Below are 25,040 nucleotides of genomic sequence, written 5' to 3' on the forward strand. Positions count from 1 at the left end.
TACAGGACAAGTGGAGTCACCGTGGCAACGGGCTTCAAGAGGGAAAATGGAGGTAAGGGGGCAGTGAAAGGTTCTCCCTGAGACCCCCAGGGAGAGGTGGGGGCCAGCTTGCCTGTTAATTTAATATTAAATTGGGGTGGGAGTTGGAGAGGAAAAAATTATCTCAGGGGATGATTTCTCAGCCTCTCAGTCTGTACCTGGAGGAGGAAGAAGATGAACACACGTCAAAAGAAGGAAAAGCCAGGCACTGGGGTTGAACCCTGCGCCCAGTGAGAGCTTCGTTCTTGTCCTTGCCAGCTACGAGTGGCAGATCAGAGGTCTGTCTGCCCCCCCCCTTGCTGCCTTTCCCACACCCCTCAGGTACTTACAGGAGAGCCTGAGGGCCCAGGGCCTTCACCAGTCATAGCGGCGGGACTGTCGGGAGGGGGAGTCCTCAGGGCCCTGGATGGCCAGGCGGGGCGGCCCCTCAGCCCTCCGCCCTCCGCCCACAGCGGCCTCATGCCTTCGGAATTCCAGAGGACGCTGCTGCCGGAATCGGGATGTCTCTCTCCGCCACTCATCATCGAAGGCGGCTGCCTCGCCTGAGAAAGACACAGCAGATTGTGGCTCTGTCTGTTGGTAAGCCTTCTAAGACCAGAAAGCAGGGCAAAGGCAGAGGGCCCAGGGTAGGGGGGCAACTTCATTAGGTCTTTGGGCTTCCAACAGGGTCTCTGGACACCCCCAAGGCATGACTGCCGGAGAAAGCAAGCAGGAGCTGTGCAGGCTGTGGGTTTTAATACTAACTGATTTAAAACATGTACAGTATTGGGAGGGAAGGAAAAATCGACCCAGGGGAGGGGCGGAACGCTATCAACCGCAGTGATGACGTCTGCCTCTCAGGGAGGACACTGCCTGCTCCAGGTGACGAGGCTCACGCAGGCGCTTCCGCCCTAACTGCCCAAGAAATATCCGTGGGCGGGCATAGTGCTCTGCTACCTAGCTCATGGTACTGCCCCAGGGGCTGCTGGACAGGAGGCGCAGGAAGGCTCACTCTCATCCAGGTTGATGTAGTCCTGCCGCTCCTCCTGGTCCCCCGTGCGGTGGTTTCGGGAGCGCTGGAGGATGTGAGCCCTGTCCCGGATATGATGCCCGATGGACATCTGCTCTAGTCCGCTGTCCGAGTCGCGAACGGTCCTCCGCGTCTCCCGGATCTGGAGGAGGCAGAACATGGCAAACTCGGTTGCCCCTTCCAAAGGCCTGGCTACAGCTTCCCAGGAGGAATGTGCCACACCACCCACGGCCTGTTTCTGGAAAGACAAGGTGGCAGGTGCCACTCAGTCCGCCTCCTCTGGGATAGGAGCCCCGCCACTCACCCCGCCTGGTGCCGAGCGCATCTCGGATGTCTCCTGGTAGACCTTGGGGGCGCCGTCACCGGTGTTGGAGTAGGAGATGACGGTGGAGGATGAGAAGGTCTGGCAATTGCCTCCAGCCGTCATGTGTTCCTGAGGAGGAACAGGAGGGCGGGGCTGAGTGGGGGGGGGCTCCCTCAGAACAGGGTCCCTTCAGCCACCGGCTCTTCTTTATCTTCTCTTCTCAAAATACCCCAGAGAAAGCGTCATTATCCCTCAAGAGATAAAGCTGGAATTGTGAAGAGCTGCTGCCTCTTTACTTCCAGGCATGAGAGCAGACACGGGGCCCAGCAAGACCCTTCACCAGCACCGCCATCCCTCGCCTCAGAAGACGACAGTGAGACGCTGCCACTGCTGAGCACGCGGCAGGGGGAGAGACTGGGGCAAGAATCTCACCATATTCCCAATCATGTCGCTCATCATCCCAAACATGTCCATGAAGCCACCCGACTGCAGGAAAGAGATGAAGACGGTCAGAGGAGCCCAGAACGGAAGCTGTTTTGCTACCCACTAGCCACCTGGCTACACATCCCCTTTCTCCTCTTCCTGTACATCTTGCAACTGTTCTGACTCTCCATGAATGCGGCCAGAACATTCTTGTTTCTGCTCCATACACTGCCGGCCTCCTTCTCATTCTGTGTCTGCTCTGATCCAATTTTCCTTCTCCCGACTGTCATGTTTCCCTGTCTTTTGGAAGTGAGCCAAAGTTAAGTGGATTCCAACCTCTAAAGAGACAGAGCAGGTAAGTGTTAAAACCTACTAACATCCATTCCCTGGGCCCTCCACGCACCTTCCTCCTCAAGAGAACAAACTTCGCTACACAGTTACTTCCACCTTGAGGAGGGTCTCTACTTGTAGGAGCAGGGGAATCTGCGACATCTAACAGCATCTTTAGCTCACAGGACTCCTAGCCGAGGACACTGAAACTTATAAACACTAAGAGCAAAGACTCTGGGGCCGCCCACCAGGCCTTTCCAGAATGGCACTTTTGGAAATAACATCTAAGGATATGTGAAAACCGGAAGATGAGGACTCACCATTCCCAGCATCCCAAAAGGGGAGACAGCCCCAGCCTGCAGAGACATACAAGGAACAGAATTTAGAGACTACATCCTATCTCCTTACAACTCAAATCAGGCCCTCCCTTCTCTCAAAAGGGGTCACAAGGCCCTTTTCCGAAGCCCCACTCATTTCACTCGCAAGTTAGCTGTAACGCAAGAAAATCAACGTGCTTGTCTAACCACCCTAGCCTTTCTGTGTTACCTGCATCCTGCGGCCGGCAGGCCTGGTCCCCGGCATGTTGCCATCTGTGATGCTGAGGAAGGGGCTGTATCCAAAGCCACCTGACAACATCCGGCTCATGTGCTGACGGTGAATAGCAAAGGGGTCCCTGTGGAGTGAGGTCACCGCATGGATGGCAGGAGGGCCAAGCTGCCGGCCCCCCAGCCCCCCAAATGAGTCTCAGGGCACACAGCACAGATGCCACCTCCTCCTAAGTGGGAGCTACAGCTGAGTATGCAGCCAGTTCCAACCAGTCCCAGCCAGGGGAACCCAGATGTCTGTCTGAACTGCTCAGAGACCTGAAGTGGAGTGGGATGAGCGCTCTAAGCACGAGGGGGAGGGTATTCTCACATCAGGAACATGGGATCCTCAGGCTCCGCGTCCCTCATGAAGCGGAACATTCTGATCTCGGCTCCAGGGGGCTCCGCACTGTGAGGATGTGGGGGCTCAGTCACTTGGAGGCGGAGGGGCTTTTGCACACCGGTTAAGGGTAGCTTCTCTCCGGAGCGCTGTCCTTTCCAAACACTGTAACTGCCCGCCCTCCACCCCCGAACTCCAGGAAGACCCTTCTCCAGATGTCCCACAGCGCTCTACGGAGAAGGGCGCTCCAGACCCCCCTCTCGCAATCAGGGCCATGGAAAAATTTTCCAAGCCTGTCAGTTTTTGGCCTCCCCCACTCGGAGCCATCCTTGTCTCCGCTCCTCCCCCGACGCCAGTTCTCGACCAGAATCCCGAGTGCCGGCCCTCCGCCCCATTAATGACCGGAGCCACCCCGCCCTCTCCGGCCCGGCCTCCCCTGGACGGGCCTCGCCGGCCAGTGCGGCGGACGGCAGCCCCGTCCCCGCCGGGCTGGCAGGCGGGAGGCCCGCGCCGCCCCGCCGAACGCCGGGCTCGCAGCCCTGCACCCGGGCCCGCGGGCTCGAGCCTCACCGGTCCCCGACTCGGGCTCAGCGGCCCATCCGGCCGGTTCCGCTTCTCGGGGCGCTGCAGGACCCGGTGGCGGCCCGGGACGCGGGGATTGGTCCGGGCTGGAGCTCCGGGGCCGCGCGCCGCCTCCTCCCCCGGCTGCCGCCTCCGTGCCCCCGCCCGCGGCCCGCGGAGCCCGCACCTCGGCCAGGCGGGCGGAAGTGACGTCACGGCGCCGGGCGGGGCCTCGAGCCACGCCCCTCGGCGTGGGCGGGGCCGGGCGGGCGCGGAGCCGGGCGGGCGAGGCCTCATTAATAAGTTGGCTCCGGGTTCTGGGGACAGGAAGCGGCGCCCCGCCAGGGTGGGAGGGGGGCGGGCTGGGGCGAGGTGGCGGGCCCGGCGGTGCAGCGCCTCCCTCGGGAGAGGGCGCCCCTGGGGGGGACTGGGCTCGGGTGGGCGACAAGGTGGAGGTGGGGCGGACCCCTGGGGGCCTTGAAGCTGATCGCCAACGCCGGGGCGTCGGGCGGGAGGGAGGAAGGGCAGCTTTCCTGCGGGGGAGGCGCAGGGCCCTCTGGGAGGTGGGGCGCGCCTGGCAGGGCGGGGTCCTCGGGGCGACGTGGAGGGGGAGGTGACCACTCTCCAGCCCAGGTCTAGGTCTAGTTCAGGCTCGGAAAAGCCGGACTGGGGCAAACAGGAGCCAGGTTGGAAGACCGGCCGCCAGGTGGCGCGCCGCGGCCAGGCTGTAACTCCAGCCCCTTGCGAACTGGAGTTGGTGAGCCTCCTGCACCATTCTGTGACCTCGCTGTGAAGGGTCCCACGGCGCAAAACCTCCAGATCTGAAAAAAAATTTTTTTTTTCTCGGCATGATGAAGCTAGGGACAAACGCAGGGCTTCGTACATGCTAAGCACGTGCTCTACCACTGAGCGACCTTCCTAGCCCCTGAAATCCTTTCCCTTGAACTCTTGCGTCCTCAAAACCTCCCGTCCTGCGCTGATCTTTCTTGCCTCTAGTATGGTAGGTAGGTCAAGGGTCTAAAGTTTGGAAGAAAGGGGTGGAGAGCTCCACTAGGATCACGCGGGGTGGAGCTAAAAACTAGGCCCTGGAGGCCTGACTCTAAGGCCAGAGACTGATACTTTGACATAGTAAATGTCTTGCATAAAATCTGCAGCTGAAGAGAAGGGCCCTCCCCCGTGGGGTCAGGGGATTTGAACTGTATAAGGTAGACTTTGAACCAGACTCATCCAAACTGCAGCTCTCCCCGGTTCTTTACTCTGGCTGTTAGCCACGTTGGTGCAGAGCAGAGCCAAGCCTGACCCGAAGACTTGTTCTCAACAATTCCCTGGGTGAGGAGGAGAGGGTCCCTGGTGACTCCAGGAAGGTGCTGGGAGCAGGCTCCTCAGGTTTCCTTGGACTGATCATTATTAAAGAGGAAAAAACAATAGTGGAGACAGTAAAAACACAGCTAGTTAAAATAAACTGGCAGAATAGCAAAGTCTCAGTACAAGAAAATATGAGAAGGTCGGGCATGGTGGCGCATGCTTGTAATCCCAGCATTTGGGAGGCTGAGACCCGGAGGATCGTGGTTTGCTACTTAGTGAGGCCCTCCGCAACTTAGTGAAACCGCATTTCAAAGTAATGAAATAAAAATAGGGCAGGGGATGTAGCTTGGAGATCGAATGCCCCTGGGTTCCATCCCCAGACCCGTAAAAAAAAAAAAAAAAAAAGTATGAGAGCGAAAAGATAGCTACTGGGGATCAAAGCTAGGGGTGCTCTACCTATGAATTACACTAATCCTTTTTTTGGGAGGGGGTGGTACTGAGGTGGAACCCAGAATCTTTCTACCTCCGGGCTATACTCCCAGACCTTTTTTTAAAAAAATATATATTTTATTTGGAAACAGGGTCTCACTAAGTTGCTGAAAGCCTCACTAAGTAGCTGAGGCTGGCTTCGAACCTGAGTGATCCGCCTGTCTCAGCCTCCCAAGTGCGGGGATTACAAGCGTGAGCCACCACGCCCAGCTTCCTTTTCGGTTTTTATTAATTTATTTGCAGTACTGGGGATGGAGAGCATTCTACTTCCGAGCTACACCCCCAGCCCTATTTTTTATTCTTTACTTTGAAACAGGGTCTCACTAAGTTGCAAGGGCCTCACTCAGTAGTTGAGGTTGGCTGTGAACCGTGATCCTCCTGTTTCAGCCTCCCGAATGCTGAGATTAAGAGAGTGTGCCACCATGCCCAGCTCTCCTTTTTATTTTTTAATTTAGCTTTTTCTTCTCCTCCTGTCTCAGCCTCCCAGGTTTTGGGATTACAGGTGTATGACACCGTACCTGCTGTTTATTTTTTATTTTGATACAGGATCTTGCTAAATTGCCTAGATCAATCTCCAATTTGCAGTCCTCCCGCCTTAGCCTCCAGAGTCACTGGGTTTACAGGTGTATGCCAGGACACCCAGCTCAAAACTTGTTCTTCATTTATATTTCTGGGAAACAGCCCAAGTAATAGTAGACTCTTAAATTTCTGTCAACATCCCGCCATAAAGGAAAGCAATTTGATAAGTGATGAAAAGTACTGGAGTTAGCTGCGCTTGGTGGGACATGCTTGTAATCCCAGTACTTGGCAGACTAAGACAGGAGGGTCACGGGTTCAAAGCCAGCCTCGGCAATGCAGTAGGCCCTCTGCAACTTATATCCTGTTTTCCAAATAAATAAAATTGGGCTGGGGGTGTAGCTTAGAGGTAGAGTGCCTCTGGGCTCAATCCTCAGTAACACACACACACACACACACACACACACACACACACTAAATAAAAATAAAATAGAACTGGGGATATGTAGGTTGGAAGTAGAATGCCCTGAGCTCAATCCCTAGTACTGCAAAGAAAAAAAAAAAAAAAAAAAAAGAAAAAGAAGAAAAATACTGAAGCTGGTGGCACAAGCTTTTAATACTTGTAATACTCTCAATACTTGGGAGGCTGAGATAAAAGGATCACAGGTTCAAGGACAGCCTCCTCAAGTAGTAAGACTCAGCAACCTAGGGAAACACTGTTTCAAAATAAAAAGCCAGGTGTAGTGGGGCACGCTTGTAATCCCAGCATTCGGGAGGCTGAGACAGGAGGATCACGGTTTGTGGACAGCCTCAGCTACTTAGTGAGGCCCTCTGCAACTCAGTGAGACCCGGTTTCAAAATAAAGAATAAAAAAAATAGGGCAGGGGATATATTTCGGAAGTCGAATGCCCCTGGGTTCCATCCCCAGACCCACAAAAGAAAAAGAAAATAAAAATAAAAACAGCTGGGTGTATAGCTCTGAGGTAGGCTGCCACTGAATTCAATTTCCAGTACCCCCCCAAAAAAAAAAAATTACTGGAGTGAGGGTTCTAGCAACCAGGCTTAGCTAAGGAAAGCCTATCCCAAGTTCTCTCATGTCCTCTCTTCCCAAAGCAAATTGTACTGCTGTTGTTAGTTGTCCTGGAGATTGAACCCAGGAGCGCTCTACCTCAGTGCTACACTCCCAACTCTTTATTTTTTTAATTTGGAAACACGGTCTTGCTAAGCTACCATGCTGGCCTGGAACCTGTGATCCTCCGTCTCAGTCTCCAAAGTCGTGGGATTATAGGAGTGGGCTGACCTGCCTGGTTTGTTTATGTTTTTGTGTGTGGTGCTGGGAAACCCAGAGCCTCTCCCAAGCTGGGCGGACAACTCTACCACTGAGCTTCACCTCTAGCTCCAAAGCTAGTTCTTTATTATCCAACTAATTAGAAAAAATTCTGTTTTCTTTTTTGTTTGTTTTTGTACTGGGAATTGAACCCAGGGTCATTTTACCCTCTAGCTATTTATTTATTTACTTACTTACTTATTTACTTATTTTGTGGTACTGGGGATGGAACCCAGGGGCATTCTACCTCTGAACTACACCATCCAGTCCTTTTTTTTTTGGTGGTACTGGGGTTCCTGGAAACCCTTCTACCTCCGGGCTATACTCCCAGACCTATTTTTTATTTTTATTTGGAAACAGGGTCTCTTAAACCAGCGCTGCTGACTTCAAACCTGCACGATCCTCCTGTCTGCCTCCTAAGCGCGGGTATTAAAAGCGTACTCCACCACGCCTGGCCCTATTTTTTTTTTTTTTTAAACAGGGTCTCACTGAGTTGCAAAGGGCCACCCTAAGTAGCTGAGGCTGTCCATGAACTGTGATCATCCAGTCTCTGCCTCCCAAATGCTGGGATTACAAACTTGCACCACCACGCCTGGCTCCAAGCCTTATTTTTTATTCTTTATTTTGAAACAAGGTCTCACTAAGTGGCAGAGGGTCTCACTAGGTAGCTGAGGCTGTCTATGAACCTGTGGTCCTCCTCTCTCAACTTCCCAAGTACTAGGATTACAAGTGTGTGTCACCACACCTGGCCTGATTTTATTTTTTATTGGGAAACAGGGTTTCTTTATGCGGATGATAGTTTCACTACTTTCAGAAGCTCTCCTCGAACCTGTGATTTTTCTCTCAGCCTCCCAAGTACCAGGATTATAGGTGTGTGCCACCACACCCAGCTGTCAACAAATGTTTAATGAGGCCATGCTGGGTATATTGGTCCACACCTGTAATCCCAGCTACTTGGGAGGCTGAGGCTGAAAGATCTCAAATTCCAAGCCAGCTAGGGCAATTTATCAAACATAGCTCAGTGGTAGAGGAACTCTGGGTTCAATTCCTAATACTACCCCCCCCCCATGAGTCTTTGTACTGTCCTAGGTAAAATCACAAATGGAAGCTGGGTGTGGTGGCACAAATTTGTAATCCCAGTACTTGGGAGGCTGAGACTGCAGGATCACAGGTTTGCAGCCAGCCTCAGTTACATAGTGAGGCCCTCCGCAACTTAGTGAGACCTGTTTCAAGATAAGGAATTTTAAAAAGTGGGGGGTTGGGGTGGGGTGTAGCTTGGACGTAGAATACCCCTGGGTTCAATTCGCAGTATGGCAAAAAAAAAAAAAATCATAACTAGAAAAGGATAAGCACAGTTCTTGCTGTTGTAAAATGTACAATCTTTTAGCCTCCAGAGTCTTTTCAACTACCTGGTATCTTCTATATACTGTCTTTAGATGCCTGGGACCCCTCTTCTTTTCCTTTCCTTTCCCTTCCTTCTTTCCTTCCTTCTTTCTTTCTTTCTTTTCCCCCAAACGTAAGAATCTTATATCGGTCATTTTTGGTTTTGCTTTTTTTTTGCCATGCTAGGGATGGAACAGAACCCAGGGGCATTCTACCTCCGAGCTATGCCCCCAGCCCTACTTTTTAATTCTTTATTTTGAACAGGGTCTCGCTGAGTTGCAAAGGGCCTCACTAAGTAGCTGAGGCTGGCCTTGAACCATGATCCTCCTGTCTCAGCCTCCCAAATGCTGGGATTACAAGCGAGCACCACCACGCCCGGCTTTTTGCATGATTTTAAGTAAATGTGTTGACTCTCTAGGAATAAAAAAATAGGGCAGGGGATGTAGCTCGGAGGTCAAATGCCCCTGGGTTCCATCTCCAGACCCGCAAAAAAAAAAAAAAAAAAAAAAAAAAATTCTTGCCAAAGCAGGGCGTAGTGATGCACGCCTGTAATCTCAGTACTTAGGAGGCTGAGCCAGGAGGATCATGAAGGTTCGAAACCAGCCTCAGCTACTTAGTGAGGTTCTCAGCAACTTTGTGAGACCCTGTTTCAAAATAAAAAATATAAAATAGGTCTAAGAGGGTAGCTGTGCTTGAAGGTAGAAGGCCCCTGGATTCTATCCCCAGTACCACCAAAAAATAAAAAATAAAAAAATCTCACCAGACTGGTTGTGGTGGCGCACGCTTGTAATCCCAGCATTTGGGAGGCTGAGACAGGAGGATCGCAGTTCGCAGACAGCTTCAGCTACTTCGTGAGGCCCTTTGCAACTCAGTGAGACCCTGTTTCAAAGTAAAGAATAAAAAATAGGGATGGGGGTATAGCTTTAAGGTAGAATGTCCCTGGGTTCCATCCCAGTACCACAAAAATAAATAAATAAATAAATAAATAAATAAATAAATAAATAAATAAAACTTTCTCAAGTCCAGGTGCGATGGTGAATTCCTGCAGTCTCAGCTCCAAGAGAGGCTAAGGCAGGAGATCAGAAGTTGGAAGCAAGCCTGGGTACCTGAGTGAGACCTTGTCTCAAAAGAAAAAAGTGAAAAGGGCTGGGGATGTTGCTCACTGGTAGAATATTTGCCTAGCATGTTTAGGGCTATATATAGGCTATATAGTGAGCTGTCTAATGCAAGAATTGAAGGGATGTCATTTTACAGATAAACTGGAATTTATGTCTTCCCTTTTCCTCCTTTTCCTTTCCTACCCTCCCTCCATCCCTCCCTTCTTAACTTCCTTTCTTCTCGTTTTTTTTCTTTCTCTCAGGACTGAGCATTGAGTCCAGCAATGATCTGCCACTGAGTTACACCCCAGCTCTCTTTTTATTTTTTGTTTTGAGACAGGGTCTTGCTAAGTTGCTGAGGCTGGTCTGGAACCTGAGATCCTCCTGTCTCAACTGGAATTATAGGTGCGATCACACCTGACTCTGTTCAATAAAATTTTTTTTTTGGTACTGGGTATTGAATCCAGAGGCATTCTACCTCTGACTTTCCCTCCTAGCCCCCTCGTTATTTATTTATTTATTTATTTATTTATTTATTTATTTATTTATTTTGCAGTACTGGGAATGGAACTCAGGGGCATTCTACCTCCGAGTTCCACCCCCAGCCCTATTTTTTATTCTTTATTTTGAGACAGGGTCTCACTGAGTTGCAAAGGGCCTAAGTAGCTGAGGCTGTCCATGAACCGTGACCTCCTGTCTCAGCCTCCTAAATGCTGGGATTACAAGCGTGCACCACCACGCCCAACTTCTATTTTTCATTTTGAAACAGGGTCTCACAAAGTTGCAGGGGGCATCACTAAGTAGCTGAGGCTGGCTGCAAACCTGTGATCCTCCTGTCTCAGCCTCCTAAGTACTGGGATTAGAGGTGTAGGCCATTGCACCCAGCTTATTTTCTTATTTTGAAATTGGTTCTCTCTAAATTGCTGAAACTAACCTCAAACCTGTGATCCTACTGTCTCAGGTGCCATTGTGCCTGGCTTTGTCCAGTGCACTTTTTTTTTTTTTTGGTCCTGGATATTGAACCCAGGGCCATTTCTACTTCTAATGTTCCCTCCCAGATCCCCTTTTTATTTTATTATTATTATTATTATTATTATTATTATTATTATTATTAGTGGTACTGGGGGTGGAACCCAAAGGCTTTCTACCTCTGGGCTATACTTCCAGACCTATTTTTTTATATATATTTTTTATTTGGAAACAGGGTCTGAGTTGCAAAGGGCCTCACTAGGTAGCCAAGGCTGGCCGCAAACCACTATCCTCCTGTCTCAGCCTCCCAAATGCTGACATTACAAACGTGCGCCCGGCTCCCATTTTTTATTTTTACACAGGTTCTTGTTAAGTTGTTGAAGGTCATCTCAAACCTCCAACTTTCCTGTCTCAGCCTCCCAAGTCCTGGGATTACAGGCCTGTGCCAACATGCCCGGCTCTCCAGTGAACTCTAAACAATTACGCCTCAGCCACTGGCGGTTCCCACAGATCTAGGAGGGAGAGGAGGCCTGCCAGGCTTGAGGCTAAGGAACCCAAGGAATGTTGGGAGGGAAGAGACCCGGAGGGGTTCCTCCATCTCCTGCTTGCTCTCTCTCTGATGGAGGTAAGTCAGGAAGTCCTTGTGAGAGGGTAGAGCTCAGCCAGAGAAGAGGCCCTCTTGAAGATGTAAGGTCACATATCTGGAGCCAACCCCGGGCAGTGCATATTTGAACAGAGGGAGGGCGGAGCCAGGATGTTGTAAGTAGGGAAATCACAACAATTTGTCTTTTAGGTAGAAAGGCAATCTGCATTTCAAGAAACTTATTTTTTTTGGCCGGTCCTGGGGATAAAACACAGGGGCATTCTACCTCGCAGCACCTCCGGTCCTATTTTTTATTCTTTATTTTGAAACAGGATCTCACTGAGTTGTATAGGGCCTCACTAAGTAGCTGAGGCTGTCCATGAACTGCAATCCTCCTGTCTCAGCATCCCAAGTACTGGTTTTACAAGCATGTGCCACCATCCCTGGCTCTCAGAAAACTTTTATTTTTTATTTTTTGGTGGTGCTGGGAATTGAACCCAGGGGCATTTTACCTCTGGGATATACTCCCAGCCCGATTTTTTTTATTTTTTATTTATTTATTTATTTATTTATTTATTTATTTATTTTATTTTATTTTATTTTTTTTGGTGGTACTGGGGTTCCTGGAAGCCCTTCTACCTCCGGGCTACACTCCCAGACCTCTTTTTACATTTTTATTTGGAAACAGGGTCTCCTAAGCCAGCGCTCGCGGCTGGCTTTGAACCTGCGCGATCCTCCTGTCTCTGCCTCCCAAGCGCGGGGATTACAAGCGTGCGCCACCACGCCCGGCAGCCAGCCCGATTTTTTAATTATTTATTTTGAAACAGGGGGGTCTCACTAAGTTGTAGAGGGCCTCACTAAGTAGCTGAGGCTGGCCATGAACCTGGATCCTCCTGTCTCAGCCTCCCAAGCACTGGGATCACAAGCGTGTGCCACCACGCCTGGCTTGAGACCCTATTTCAAAATAAAGAATAAGACGGGTGTAGTGGCACATGCTTGTAATCCCAGCGCTGGGGAGGCTGAGACAGGAGGATCACACAGGTTGGAAGCCAGCCTCAGCTACAGAGTGAGGCTCTCAGCAACTTAGTGAGACTCTGTTTCCAAATAAAAAAATATAAAATAGGTCTGGGAGTATAGCCCAGAGGTAGAAAAGCCCCTGGGTTCCACCCCCAGTACCAGGAAAGAAAGAAAGAAAGAAAGAAAGAAAGAAAGAAAGAAAGAAAGAAAGAAAGAAAGAAAGAAAGAAAGAAAGAATTGGAAGGCCAGGCGTGGTGGCACACGCTTGTAATCCCCTTGCTTGGGAGGCAGAGACAGGCGGATCGTGCAGGCTCGAAGCCAGCCTCTCTGGCTTAAGAGACCCTGTTTCCAAACAAAAAAAATATATAAGCAATAGGTCTGGGAGTGTAGCCCAGAGGTAGAAGGGATTCTAGGAACCAGGAACCCCAGTACCACCAAAAAAAAAAAAAAAAAAAAAAAAATGACAAGGCTGAGACAGGAGGATCTGGATTCGCAGACAGCCTCAGTCAGCTACTTAGTGAGGCCCTTTGCAACTCAGTGAGACCCTGTTTCAAAATAAAGAATAAAACATAGGGCTGGGGGTGTAGCTTGGAGGTAGAATGCCTTGGGTTCCATCCCCAATACTGGAAAAAAAAAAAAAAAAGAATAAAGAAAAATAGGCTGAGGGTAGAGCTCAGAGGTAGAATGCCCCTGGGTTCAATCCCCAGTACCAAAAAGAAAAACAAAACAACAACAAGGAATTAAAAAGAAAAACGGAAGCAGCCCTAGCTGCAAGTCAGTTGAGCGGTGCAGGCAGGGTGGGGCTTGGCGAGCAGAGGGGCCGTAGGGACGATGAAGGCTCTAGGACGGGAAAGCAAACTGGAGTCTAGGCTGGCCCCTCTCACGCCTGGGGAGTGCAGGGCAGTGCCCGGGTTGAACAGGAAGAAGCACAGGGGATTTCACTTGGAACATGTTAGTCGGAAGAGCTGTGGCGCTTCCAAGGGAGAGGAGCAGAGACCCGAAGGCATGACTGTGAAGCTCAGGAGAGAAGCTGAGCTGGATTTCGAGTCACTGGTGGGCTCGAGGTCTCTGTTGGCAGCAGGGCTTAAACCATGAAGGGCTCATTCAACACGGTCATTCTCTCTTCCTACTTTCCTAGTTATTACGTTGCTCAGTCTTGTTTATTTTTTGGTACTGGAGAATGAACCTGGGGCGCTCTGGCTCTGAGCTACACCCCCAGCCCTTTTAATTTTTTGTTTTGGAATACAGTCTCGCTATTTGCTGAGAGTCTGATTAAGTTGCTGAGGCTGTCCTTGAACCTGCTGGTCTCCTGTCTCAGCCTCCCAAGAACGGAGATTACAGGTGTGTAGCATTGTGCCTGGCAGCTACCCTGATTCCATTTTATTTTACTATTATTTTCTTTTTGAGACAGAATCTTGCTAAAATGCCAAGGCTTAGCTGGGCATTGTGGTGCATGCCTATAACCCCAGTTCTTGGGAGGCTGAGACAGGAAGGTTGCAGCTTCAAGGGCTCAGCATCTTAACAAGCCTCAGCATCTTAACAAGACCCTGTTTCAAAATAAAAATTAAAAGGGCTGAGGATGTAGCTTGGAGGTAGAATGCCTCTGAACTCAATACCCAGTACCACAGAGGGGAAAAAATATTAGAGCTGGAGGTATAGCTCAGTGGTAGAGAGAGCATTTGCCTAGCATACCCCAGGCCCTGGATTTTATCCCCAGTATTGCAAAATTAATAATAATAATAATAATAATAATAATAATAATAAATTAAAATTTCACTTTCTCAGTTGCACTAGCTGGGTTTTTTTGTTTTGTTTTGTTTTTTGTTTCTTTTGTTTTGGTTTTTTTTTTGGTGGTGGTGGGCAGACTGGGGATTGAACCTAGGAGTGCTCTACCATTGAGCTATACTCCCAGCCCTTTTTATTTTGAGAAAGGGTTGCCCACGCTGGCTTTCAATTTATGATTCTCCTGCCTTAGTCTTCTGAGTCCTTGAAATTACAGGCTTGTGCTACCTCTTCCAGCTACTACATTTTCAAGTGTTCAGTAACCCCTTGAGTGGCTACCATATTGGAAAGAACAGTTGAATATTCCCATCATAACAGAAAGTTGTATTGGACAGAGCTGGAAAGCACCTGTAATGTCTTCCTTCTGGACTTTCTGAAGGCACATGAAAGGTTTCTGAAGAATGCATGTGGGAGAGAAATTGAAAGAAAAAAAAAAAGGATAGAAGAGGGCTGGGCAATAGCAAACTATTCTAGTAAAAGTGAAAGAGGTCAAGGAGCGAACAGAGAATAAGAAAGGCCAGTTGAAGAATCTGAAGGAAGCCCGTGTGGTGGTGCACGCTTGTAATCCCAGCATTCCGGAGGCTGAGACTGGAGGATTCTGGGTTTACAGACAGCCTCAGCTACTTATTAAGGCCCCTTGCAACTCAGTGAGACCTTGTTTCAAAATAAAGAATAAAAAAAAATAGGGCTGGGAGCCGGGCGTGGCACGCTGGTAATCCCCGCCCTTGGGAGGCGGAGACAGGAGGGTCACGCTAGTTCGAAGCCAGCCGCACTGGCTTAAGAGACCCTGTTTCCAAATAAAAATATCAAAAATAGGTGTCTGGGAGTGTAGCCCGGAGGTAGAAGGGTTTCCAGGAACCCAGTACCACACACACACACAAAATAGGGTGAATCTCAGAGAACAATGACCCTAGGTTCCATCCCCAGTACTGAAAAAAAAAAAAAAAATATATATATATATATATATATATATATATATATATAGTCTCCAACTGAGTCCTAAATGGTATTTCTGGCTAGAAAAAAGGTGATTTAGCTGGGCATGGTGGCGCACGCTTGTGCTCTCCCGCGCTTGTGAGGCTGAGACAGGAAGATCGCTCAGGTTCGAAGCCAGCCTCAGCTTAGTGAGGCTCTCAAAAACTTAGTGAGACCCTGTTTCCAAATCAAATATAAAATAGGTCTGGGAGTATAGCCCGGAGGTAGAAAGCCTCTGGGTTCCACCCCCAGTACCACCAAATAAATAAATAAATAAATAAATAAATTTTAAAAAAAGGTGATTTATTGAACATTTCCTCTTGGGTGCCTAGCATTGTACTGGTGCTGTTGAAAAGGAAAGAGCGGTAAGGGCAGATGGGAACAGTGGCTTTGATGACCTGTAAAGTCAGGAGAGAGCTGGGAAGTACTCCAGAAAGAAGGAATGAAGAGACAGTGATCAGCGAGGTTGACTGGGGGAAAGAGAGTCCCAGATGTGGGTCCTTTATCAGCGCCATCCCTTATCAGCTTCTGCTTGAATTTCCTAAACTCTGTCCTTCCTTCCTTCCTTTCTTTCTTTCTTCCTTCCTTTCTTTCTTTTTTATTTTTTTGCAGTACTGGGGATGGAACCCAGGGGCATTCTACCTCCAAGCTACACCCCCTACCCAATTTGTTATTCTTTATTTTATTTTATTTGGTGGTACTGGGGGTGGAACCCAGGGGCTTTCTACCTCTGGGCTATACTCCCAGACCCATTTTATATTTTATTTGGAAACAGGGTCTCACTAAGTTGCTGAGAGCCTCACTAAGTAACTGAGGCCGGCTTTGAACCTGTGCGATCCTCCTGTCTCAGCCTCCCAAGCGCGGGGATTACAAGCGTGCGCCACCACACCTGGCTGTTCTTTATTTTTGAAACAGGGTCTCACTGAGTAGCAAAGGGCCTCGCTAAGAAGTACCTGAGGCTGTCCACGAACCACGATCCTCCTGTCTCAGCCTCCTGAATGCTGGGACTACAAACCTGCACCACCACCCTCAGCTCCATCTATTTCTTGGGGGCAGAAACCATGTCTTTCACCTTCAGTTTTGTGTCTCCATCACATAAAACAGTCCTTAACACCTAGGAGATCCATTAAAGTTTGCTGAAGTGCAAGAACTGAAGCGCGATATGAAGGGCAAAAAGAAAAAGCGTTCTGTGTAAATTGCCTTCAGTGTGAGTAGAATTTTGATGGATAAGACCTATTAGACCGGCAGCATTCCTGGGTGCCTTAGGGTTGCTGTGAAGGTTATTTTGTATTTAACATCGCTCTAGATATATATTCAAAATAAATACGGTCCAAAGTCTGTGTGTGTGTGTGTGTGTGTGTGTGTGTGTGTGTGTGTGTGTGTCTGTGTGTGGTCCGGGATATGGAACCCAGGGGCCTCTACCTCTGGGCTACACCCCCAACCTATTTTATATTTTATTTATTTATTTATTGCAGGTCTGGGGATGGAACCCAGAGGCATTTGACCTTCGAGCTACATTCCCTGCCCAATTTTTTATTCTTTATTTTGAAAGAGGGTCTCACTAAGCTGCAGAGAGTCTCACTAAGTAGCTGAGGCTGTCTGGGAACTGTGATCCTCCAGTCTCAGCCTCCCGAATGCTGGGATTACAAGCGTACGCCACCACACCTGGCTCTTTTATATTTTATTTTGAAACAGGTTCTCATTAAGTAGCTGAGGCTGGCTTTGAGCCTGTGCAATCCTCCTTTCTCAGCCTCCAAGTACTGGGATTACAAGTGTGCGCCACCACACCCGGCCCCCTGCCCTATTTTGTATTCTTTATTTTGAAACAGGGCCTAACTTGCAGAGGGTTTCACTTAAGTAGCTGAGGCTGTCCGCAAATCGCAATCCTCTGGTCTCAGCCTCCCAAATGCTGGGATTACAAGCGTGAGCCACCACGCTCGGTTTAGTTTTTCCATCTTTGAGTCTGTATCTTTTCAACTCTGCAGACTTGAGTTTTGAAAAAGATTAAAAAAAAAAAAAAAAAAAAAAAGCAAAGAAGTCCGTTGTGGTGGCGCACGCTTGTAATCCTCGCTCTTGGGAGGCTGAGACAGGAGGATTGCACAGGTTCAAAGCCAGCCTCAGCTACTTAGTGAGACCCTGTTTCCAAATTTAAAAAAAAAAAAAAATATATATATATATATATATATGTGTGTGTGTGTGTGTGTGTGTGTGTGTGTGTGTGTGTGTACACACACACACACATACACACACATACATAAAATAGGTTTGGGAGTATAGCCTGGAGGTAGAAAGCCTCTGAGTTGCTTGTAATCCCAGCATTTAGGAGGCAGAGACCAGAGGATTGTGGTTCGCGGACAGCCTCAGCTACTTAGCAAGGCTCTTTGCAATTAATTAGGTGAAACCCTGTTTTCAAAAAATAAAAAAGATGCCGGGCATGGTGGCGCACGCTTGTAATCCCCGCGCTTGGGAGGCAGAGACAGGAGGATCGCACAGGTTCGAAGCCAGCTGCAAGTGCTAGCTTAGGAGACCCTGTTTCCAAATAAAAATGTAAAAATAGGTCTGGGAGTGTAGCCCGGAGGTAGAAGGGCTTCCAGGAACCCCAGTACCACCACCACCAAAAAAAAAAAAAGACTAAAAAAATAGGGCTGGGGGGTGTAGCTTGGAGGTAGAATGCCCCTGGGTTCCATCCCCAGTACTGCAAAAAAAAAAAAAAAAAAAAAAAGGCAAAGAAAAAATGAGGCTAAAAAGAGAGGTCTTTGGGAGTGGAATGGGGATAAAATAAAATAAGGAGATGGGCTGGGCGTGGTGGCACACACTTGTAATCCCTGTGCTTTGGAGGTGGAGACAAGAGGATCCAGCGTGGGAGGCGGAGACAGGAGGATCACACAGGTTCAAAGCCAGTTGCACTGGCTTAAAAGACCCTGTTTCCAAATAAAAATATAAAAATAGGTCTGGGAGTGTAGCCCGTAGGTAGAAGGGTTTCCAGGAACCCCAGTACCACCAAATAATAATAATAATAATAATAATAATAATAATAATAAGGCTCAACTCGTAGGTTTCTGCCTTCCAATGCCTTAAATGATAACTAGTAAACTTATACACTGAAAATGATGGCACTTGCCCATCATCCCAGTATTTGGGAGGCTGAGACAGGAAAGTCACAGGTTCATGGCCAACCTCAGTAACTTAGTGAGGCCCTCCACAACTTAGTGAGACCCTATTTCAAAATAAAAAAAGCATATGTGCACCGCCAAGCCTGGCTGAGATTCCATTTAAAAAAAATAAAATAAAATAGGGCTGGCAGTGTAGCTGGGAGGTAGAACACTACACACACACACACACACACACACACACACACACACACGGGATGGAAGTAATTAGAACTGAGTTTCTCCCACACTCGAGAGGGAGGTTAAGTCTCTAAGATGTGGGGCCATAGTTTTTTGGAGGGGCTCAGGCCTCTCTTCTTCTCGCCTGATCTCCCTTTCCCCTCTTTCAGAAAATGTGTAAGAAGCACAGGTTCCCCGATTCAACTAGTGGGAGAAATTCTCAATTGGGCTTAGAGTAATAGAATTCTAAGAATAGGCAACCCTCCACAACGCGCAGTAGTTCTAGGGAGGGGAGCAAACGCTGGCATTTAACACCAGTGGCCCCAGAGGCCCAGAGACAACCCCAAGGGCTGCTGGGTAGGTTTTCAGTACCCGCTCACTCCAAATTCATTCCAAGTCTCCCTTCCAGCTTCCTTCTCTGGAAGCCAAGACTCCAGGAGACTGCTCTCTGGACCAAGCCGATAGGGACGGCTAAGGGACGCCCCCCAGGCAGGAAGGGAACTGGATCCAGGCCTCCAGCTTCCTAGATCGGCCCCTGGAGTCCCAGCGGACCCGGCGACCAGGCTCTTAGAGCCCCATGGCTGCCCTCGGGCCTTGGGGCAGGATTCCCATTCTCTGCCTCTCCATCTCCCTGGAATTTTCCACTGCAGCTGCCTCCGCTCCCAGACACCCCTCCCTGGGCAAAATTCCCGGCTCCCTCCGCCTCCCCTTCCCTAATCACACCTCATTCCCACCCCCAGCCCTGAGGCCCTGCCCACAGTCCGGCCCACACCCCACGCTAACCCCGGTGGTCCCAGTTAGAGAAATGGGAGGGCAGGCACCTTAAGAAAGGGACGGGGAAAGGGTCCCAATCGCCCCTCAGGGCGGGGAAGAAGGGACAGCGGAGGGGCTGATCCCCTGTGGGGCTGGAGTGGGGGGAGTGGCCCTCCTCACATCCCCATATAAGGCAGGGCGAGCAGTTAGGCTCCTGCATTGGCTGATTCAAATGAGCATTCCACCTGGCAACAGGGTTTCTATTGGCTCTCGGGAAAAATAGGAGGAAGGTGGATGGAGGTTGTTGGTGGCGGTGATTGGAGGGGGGAGGGGAGTGGAGGTGACCGGAGTGGGGGGCGGTTACCAGGGCAACAGGGTAAGAGCCCAGCAGGGTGTCCGAGACAGCAGGCGGGGCGGGAGGTGGAGGAGGTGAAGAGGAAAAGAGGGCGGGAGGGAGAGGGAAGAGACGGACCTGAGGGAGCGAGCCTGGGAGACTGGGGTGGCGGGGGGGGGGGGGGGGGGGGGAGGAGACGGGTAACTAAGGGGGGGGGGATAAATGAAGCCGGAGAGGAGTACCCAGATGGAGACGGTGAGAGATCGCCAAAGACACCAGCCAATGAGTCAAAGAAACAGATTGAGAGAGGGAAATGGGGAGATCTCAGAGAAAAGATGCAAAGTATCCAGCCAGGAAAAACCTGGGTGGGGCGCCCAGATTTTTGAGGAGACCAAGACTGGGAAACTGATAGAAGACTCAAGAGAGTCAGAGACAGACGGACACACCGGGAGGTGTGCACACCAAGAGACCAAAAGATGGTGTATTTGAGGGCTCAGATAACTAAAAGATGATGGATCACAATGTATTGCATTTTATTTAAGAAAATAATAAAAAGGAGAAGAGTAAGGGTGATGGCAGATATGGGAATGCACACACAGCCCCTGGCCTTCCGGCCACCTGCCATCCTGACCTGCACCCCCAGCCCCTGCCCCTCTGGGAATCCTGAGCTTTTCAGGATTGAGGGTGAGCGATCAATAGGGTGGGGTTGGAACTCCAGGCCTGGACCCGGGTTCTATTTGCAAAGGAGGCCGATATGAGACAGAAAGCCTGGGGAGGATGGCAACAGAGGAAAAAGCAGAGAGGGGAGATGTTTAAAAAGAGGACCTGAGGAGGAGTTGAGGAAAATCGGCTAAGGATATAGGACCAGGCGACTAAGTCAGGTAAGACAAGAACAGTGTTGTCTGGGAGAGATCTGGAAAGAGCCCAGAGATAAGAGTAGAACAGGGCCAGTAAGAAGGGAGGATGCTGGAGGAAAGATATGGGTGGTTAGTTGGGAGGCAGGGGTCTAGGTAGAGATGGATGGAGAGGGAGGAGGAGAAACCCAAGGACCAGATGGATAAAGGTGAGGTGGGAGACGCGGAAGAGAGGAAAGGAGACTGGAGGGCCTGATTCCCCTAGGATCACAGAAGACAGCCAGGAAGGGAGGAACCCGGCGAGGGCCGGGGAGGTCAGCTTCGGCGGGAGGGAGGCCGGCCTGCCCTTTCCGCTCTCATCCCTTCCTCCTCAAGGCCACCCAGAGAACCGGGATGGAGGGCGAAGGGGCAACCCAGCGCGAGGTGGAAGTAGCTCCGAGACCCTCTTCCTCTTCTCTCGGCTTTTAGTGTCTCAAATACCTGCCCAGCACCTCCATCTGCTCCCCTGCCCCGCCCCTTGGCACAGCCTCAGGGCCTTTTGGGGGGGGGGGTCAGTAGGATCCTGGCCACCTCTCCAGCCCGCCCCCAGAAGCCAGACTCCACTTGCGTCGTCAGTAGGCTGGGGTTTGGAGGTGTCTCCCCGCAGGAGCCCCACCCCTTCCCCTCTCCGCGCGGCCGCCAGCCTCTCCGCCTCCCCCTCCCGGCTCGCCCCCCCCCCCCCGCTCTCCCTCCCCTCGCTTTCATCCTCCTATCCCCACCTCTCCAGCCGCCTCTTCCATCCCCTCCCTCCCCGCGCCTCTCCTCCCCGCGCCGCCGGCCCCACCCCTGGGAAGCCCCTCCCGTCGGGCAGCGCCGCCTTATAAGCGGGCTCCCTTCCCGGGGGCGGCAGCGGCTGGTCGGCGGCAGCTCTGCTGGTGCGGGGGCGGCGAGCCCGGGACCGAGGACCGCGACCGCCACCGAGCGCGCCGGCCACCGCCCGCCCGCCTCCCCTCGGGCCGGCCGCAGCCCTGCGGGTCCCCGCCCGCGCCCCGGCCCGCCGCGCCCCGCGCCTCTGCCGCCTCCCCGGAGACCCGGCTCGCCCAGCGGCCCCCGCCCGCCGTCCAGGGCCCCCGCGTCTCGGCCCCGGGACCCCGGCCCCCCGCCAGCCCCGGCGCCATGTCGGAGAAGAGCGTGGAGGCAGCGGCCGAGCTGAGCGCCAAGGTACGGGCCGGCCGCCCCCGACGGCCGGTCCCCGCGGACCCGCGCCGCCCCCGCCGCGCTCCAGCGCCCCCTAGCCCCGCGCGCCGGCCGCGCCCCCCGCCCCGCCGCCGCCTCCCGTCGGACCCGCCGCCGCCCCCCCGGCCCTGCCCGCCCCTCGCCCCGGACGGCGGCGGCCCCGGTTCCCCGGCCCCTCCTCGCCGCCATCTCCCTCCCTCCGTCGCCTGCCGACACCGGCTTCCAGTTTCCTCTTCGTCGTCGCCCTCCCCCCTCCCGCTTTAAAGAATCTTGAATTCCTAAAAATCAGAAGGGGGGCGGGAGTTAGCCCTCGGAAGAGCGGAGGCCGGGCACGGCGCGCGCCCCGCTCCTCGGCCCCCTTCCCGGCCTCTCCCCTTCGCCCTGGCCCCTCTCCTCTGATTCCCCCAGGGAACCTGCGGAGTGTCGCTCTGGGAAATTAATGCGGCCAGGGCCTGGGGGCTGGGAGCCCGATCTGGGGGGTGCCGAGCAGCCGGCACACAGTTGTCTTGGAGAGGCCTGCGGAGTGCGGGGGGGGGTGAAGGCAGCTGGAGAGGGGGCTTGCGTGCGGGGTGCCAAGGTGTGCCTGTGTGGTCCTCCGGTGGGCCGTGCGGCGGCATGTGACTTCATGAGTAGGTGTCTTTGTATGACTGAAATCCAGCGCGCGTGTGGGACTGTGCCCGTGTTTCTGCCATGTGTGCCTGCGGAGGCCAGGATGCTCCGGAGCCATGTTGCTGCTTTGTGAGTGCCGAGCCGCGCCGCCTGCTCCGGCGCTGTCTCTGGAGTGTGCCAGAATGCCCAAACACCGGGCCGTGTGTCTCCAGATGGCGGGTGCGCCTCTGTGGCTGCGCGTGGGAATCGGCGTTGGTCTGTGTCAGTGTGCCTGCCTTGCCTGCCCCGAGGTTAGAGAAGGGCTCAGAAGCAGAGACCTAGGGCCGGGGTCACACTCCCTCCTGGAATAGGGATCATGGAAGGACAGTGACCAGGAGGGCAGGGCAGGGCAGGGGAGGAGAGGACCGGCCTCTTGGACTTTGGTCTCTGGTTTTCTCCGTCCCTCCCTCCATCAGCCCACATGGGAAATTCAGGCCAGGGCCAGACCAACCTGGTACAGGCTCCGAGAGAGAAGCTGACTTAGCCCCTGGCTCTCCTGGGCGGGGATGTCTGAAAAGCCCACCAGGTGGTAGAAATGCCAAGCTTACCTTGTGGCAAAGAAATGAAGCCGGCAACACAGAACCAAGTAGAAACCTAGCTGGCTAGCCCGTGAGGGTTCTGTGCTCCCCTTGAAGAGAGAAGGGAATTGAGTGCGCCCTGGGCCAGCCATTTGGCACCGAGCCACTCTCCTGTCCCTAGTCCTGTTCCAGAAAGGACACACCCTCCCAGAGTGAGCCACTCACACAGAAAACTTCCATTCACGTGGAACCAGGCACGCAGAGTTGTACAGCAACACCAGATCGGACCTCACGAGGACACCTATCTCGTCCTCAGTTTCTGCCAAAGGATGGGCTCTGGAGAAGCCTGGGAATTTGAATGGGAACTGGCATGGTGGTGTCCAGGGAGGATGCCCACGTGAACATCCTCCCCTGCCAGATCAGAACAGGACACCAAGTGTGTGCCTGCCTGGCATCTTGGGATGACGGAGACTGGACAGCCGCCTTCCGAGCCCCCCAGGCACCAACTTTGTTGATCTCTATCCCTCTATTTTTTTTCCCTTTCATGTTTCTTTTATCCCCCACTTTACCTACATTTCCCCTGAAAATGGCCACTTGGATTCTCCTACCACACCAATGCACCTATCTTGGAGATAGGGGGGAGGAAATTCCTAGACCTGTTTCGGGATAGGGATGGTTAAAATAGGGGAGGGAGGGCAAAGTTCTGGTCCTGCTCCAGAATGCTCTCCCTCCTCCCGGAGCGATGGACCAAGTAGGAACAGGAGGACTGGGAAGAACAGGCCCAGAGAAACAAAGGCCTTAGAAGCAGAAGGGGAAGCTGGGAGGGATGCCCAGGACAGAGTAGTCAGAAAAAGGCCCCAGAGGTAGACAAAAGGCAGAGCAGGGCCCCCAGTGGGAGGGGGCAGGCCCAGGGGGGAGGGACGAGGGGGCGGGGCACGGAGGCTGCCGGCAGAGGCAGGGATTGGCTTTGCTGAGCCGAACTCTTAGGCCTGGGAACTTGACAGGAGCGGGGATCACCGCATCCCTCCAGGACTTTCTCCTCTTGCTCCTTGGGGAAGTTGGTGGCAGTGTTAGCCTGTTGTGGCCTGAGCAGAAGCGCCCTGGGACCTCTGTTTCATCCCTGGGATGTGGTTACCTCCAGCACTTCACACACGCCTCTGCAGAGGGCGAGAACCAGGGCCGGAGGGACTTGAGGGCTGCCCAACGGTCGAGGTACAAGAAAGATGACCTCTCTCTCTCCCTTGCAGGACTTGAAGGAGAAGAAGGAGAAGGTGGAGGAGAAGGCCAGCCGGAAAGAGAGGAAGAAAGAAGTGGTGGAGGTGGGGAGGCCCCACGCCTGACCCGTCCCTCCCCGTCATCCCCCATTCCTCCTGGGGTGCCGCCCCGTCCCCACTGTCCTTCCCCAGGGCTCCTCTGTCACCCTTGGGTGGGTGGCCATCTGCGGCCAGCCTGACGCGCTCCCCCTCCTGGTGCCCGCAGGAGGAGGAGAACGGTGCTGAGGAGGAGGAGGAAGAAACTGCCGAAGACGGAGAGGAGGAGGATGAAGGGGATGAAGAAGGTGGGTCAGGGAGGGTGGGAGCCGCTCCAGGGTGGGTTTGCAGACCTGAAGCAGGGCTGGGGCAACCCCGGGGGGGGGTCTCTGCTGAGCTTCCTGCCCTCCCTCACTGACCCCTTTCTGGCTCTTCAGATGAGGAGGAAGAAGAAGAGGATGACGAAGGGCCAGCGCTGAAGAGAGCTGCGGAAGAGGAGGTATGGGCCGGGGCCTGCGCGGCTTCCGGGATGCCAGGGGTTGGTGTGATTCAGTATCCATGGGCGGTCCCCTCTCCCCCTTTCCTCTTAGAGCTCCCCAGCTCTTCCTCTCTCCTCAGGATGAAGCGGATCCCAAGCGGCAGAAGACAGAAAACGGGGCGTCGGCATGAGCCCCCTGCCAACGGGCTGGGGTGGGAGGCCCCTCAGGGCCTGGATGTGGGGTGGGAACAGACAAGTACAGCCACCCTTCACCTGGCTCTGTGCTCTGGGTGCCGCCACCCTCCCCTCTCCCCCCAGCCTTCTCATTTCCACCTCTCCAGACACTGCCCTCCACCTCACTTGCCATCCACCTGACCCCCACCTCCCGACCTGCTCCTCTGAGCTCCCCAGATGGTGCCCAAGCCCCTCCCCTTCCTCTGTCTCATCCTCCCTCCCTGCCATCACACCCTCCCTCACCCCTGGGTAGCCACTCCTCCCCACCCCTGCATCCCCAGCCTCACGCCTGCCCCAGCCCTCTCCTGCCTGCTCCCTGGAGCTCCCTCAGAACCCCTCCTCTCAGACAGCGCCAGGCCGGGGTGGGGCCGGGGTTGGGGCCGAGCCCCACAGC

The 25,040-nt window shown here is 52.6% G+C and overlaps 2 protein-coding genes across 3 annotated transcripts; one reads left to right on the forward strand and one right to left on the reverse strand.

The window, feature by feature from the left end:
• Positions 1 to 393: 393 nt before the first annotated feature.
• Positions 394 to 3,633, reverse strand: MLF2 (myeloid leukemia factor 2; the record flags this gene model as incomplete). The annotated part of the gene is made up of 8 exons (XM_080705367.1): positions 3,600 to 3,633; positions 3,021 to 3,098; positions 2,652 to 2,778; positions 2,426 to 2,461; positions 1,785 to 1,838; positions 1,353 to 1,481; positions 1,031 to 1,190; positions 394 to 581 (listed from the first exon to the last, which is right to left on the reverse strand). Exons 2-8 carry the CDS (start codon positions 3,068 to 3,070, stop codon positions 394 to 396), a joined length of 744 nt encoding a protein of 247 aa, XP_080561493.1. The 5' UTR covers positions 3,071 to 3,098; positions 3,600 to 3,633.
• A 17,584-nt stretch (positions 3,634 to 21,217) lies between these two features.
• Positions 21,218 to 25,040, forward strand: PTMS (parathymosin). Of its 2 annotated transcripts, none has more exons than XM_080705378.1 (5): positions 21,218 to 21,503; positions 23,932 to 24,003; positions 24,164 to 24,242; positions 24,372 to 24,433; positions 24,553 to 25,040. In XM_080705378.1, exons 1-5 carry the CDS (start codon positions 21,459 to 21,461, stop codon positions 24,601 to 24,603), a joined length of 309 nt encoding a protein of 102 aa, XP_080561504.1. In that variant the 5' UTR covers positions 21,218 to 21,458; the 3' UTR covers positions 24,604 to 25,040. The 2 variants fall into 2 exon arrangements, with proteins under 2 accessions (XP_080561504.1, XP_080561505.1); XM_080705379.1 differs by having other exon boundaries at positions 24,167 to 24,242.

Source organism: Muscardinus avellanarius (genome assembly GCF_963383645.1).
Source record: "Muscardinus avellanarius genome assembly, chromosome: 11".
NCBI classification, from domain to species: domain Eukaryota; kingdom Metazoa; phylum Chordata; class Mammalia; order Rodentia; family Gliridae; genus Muscardinus; species Muscardinus avellanarius.

Coding starts and splice junctions, on each gene's coding strand:
- PTMS (XM_080705378.1), top strand. CDS start 21,459: ATGTCGGAGAAGAGCGTGGAGGCAGCGGCCGAGCTGAGCGCCAAG. Junction 21,504..23,931: donor CGGCCGAGCTGAGCGCCAAG/GTACGGGCCGGC, acceptor TCTCCCTTGCAG/GACTTGAAGGAGAAGAAGGA. Junction 24,243..24,371: donor GGATGAAGGGGATGAAGAAG/GTGGGTCAGGGA, acceptor CTGGCTCTTCAG/ATGAGGAGGAAGAAGAAGAG.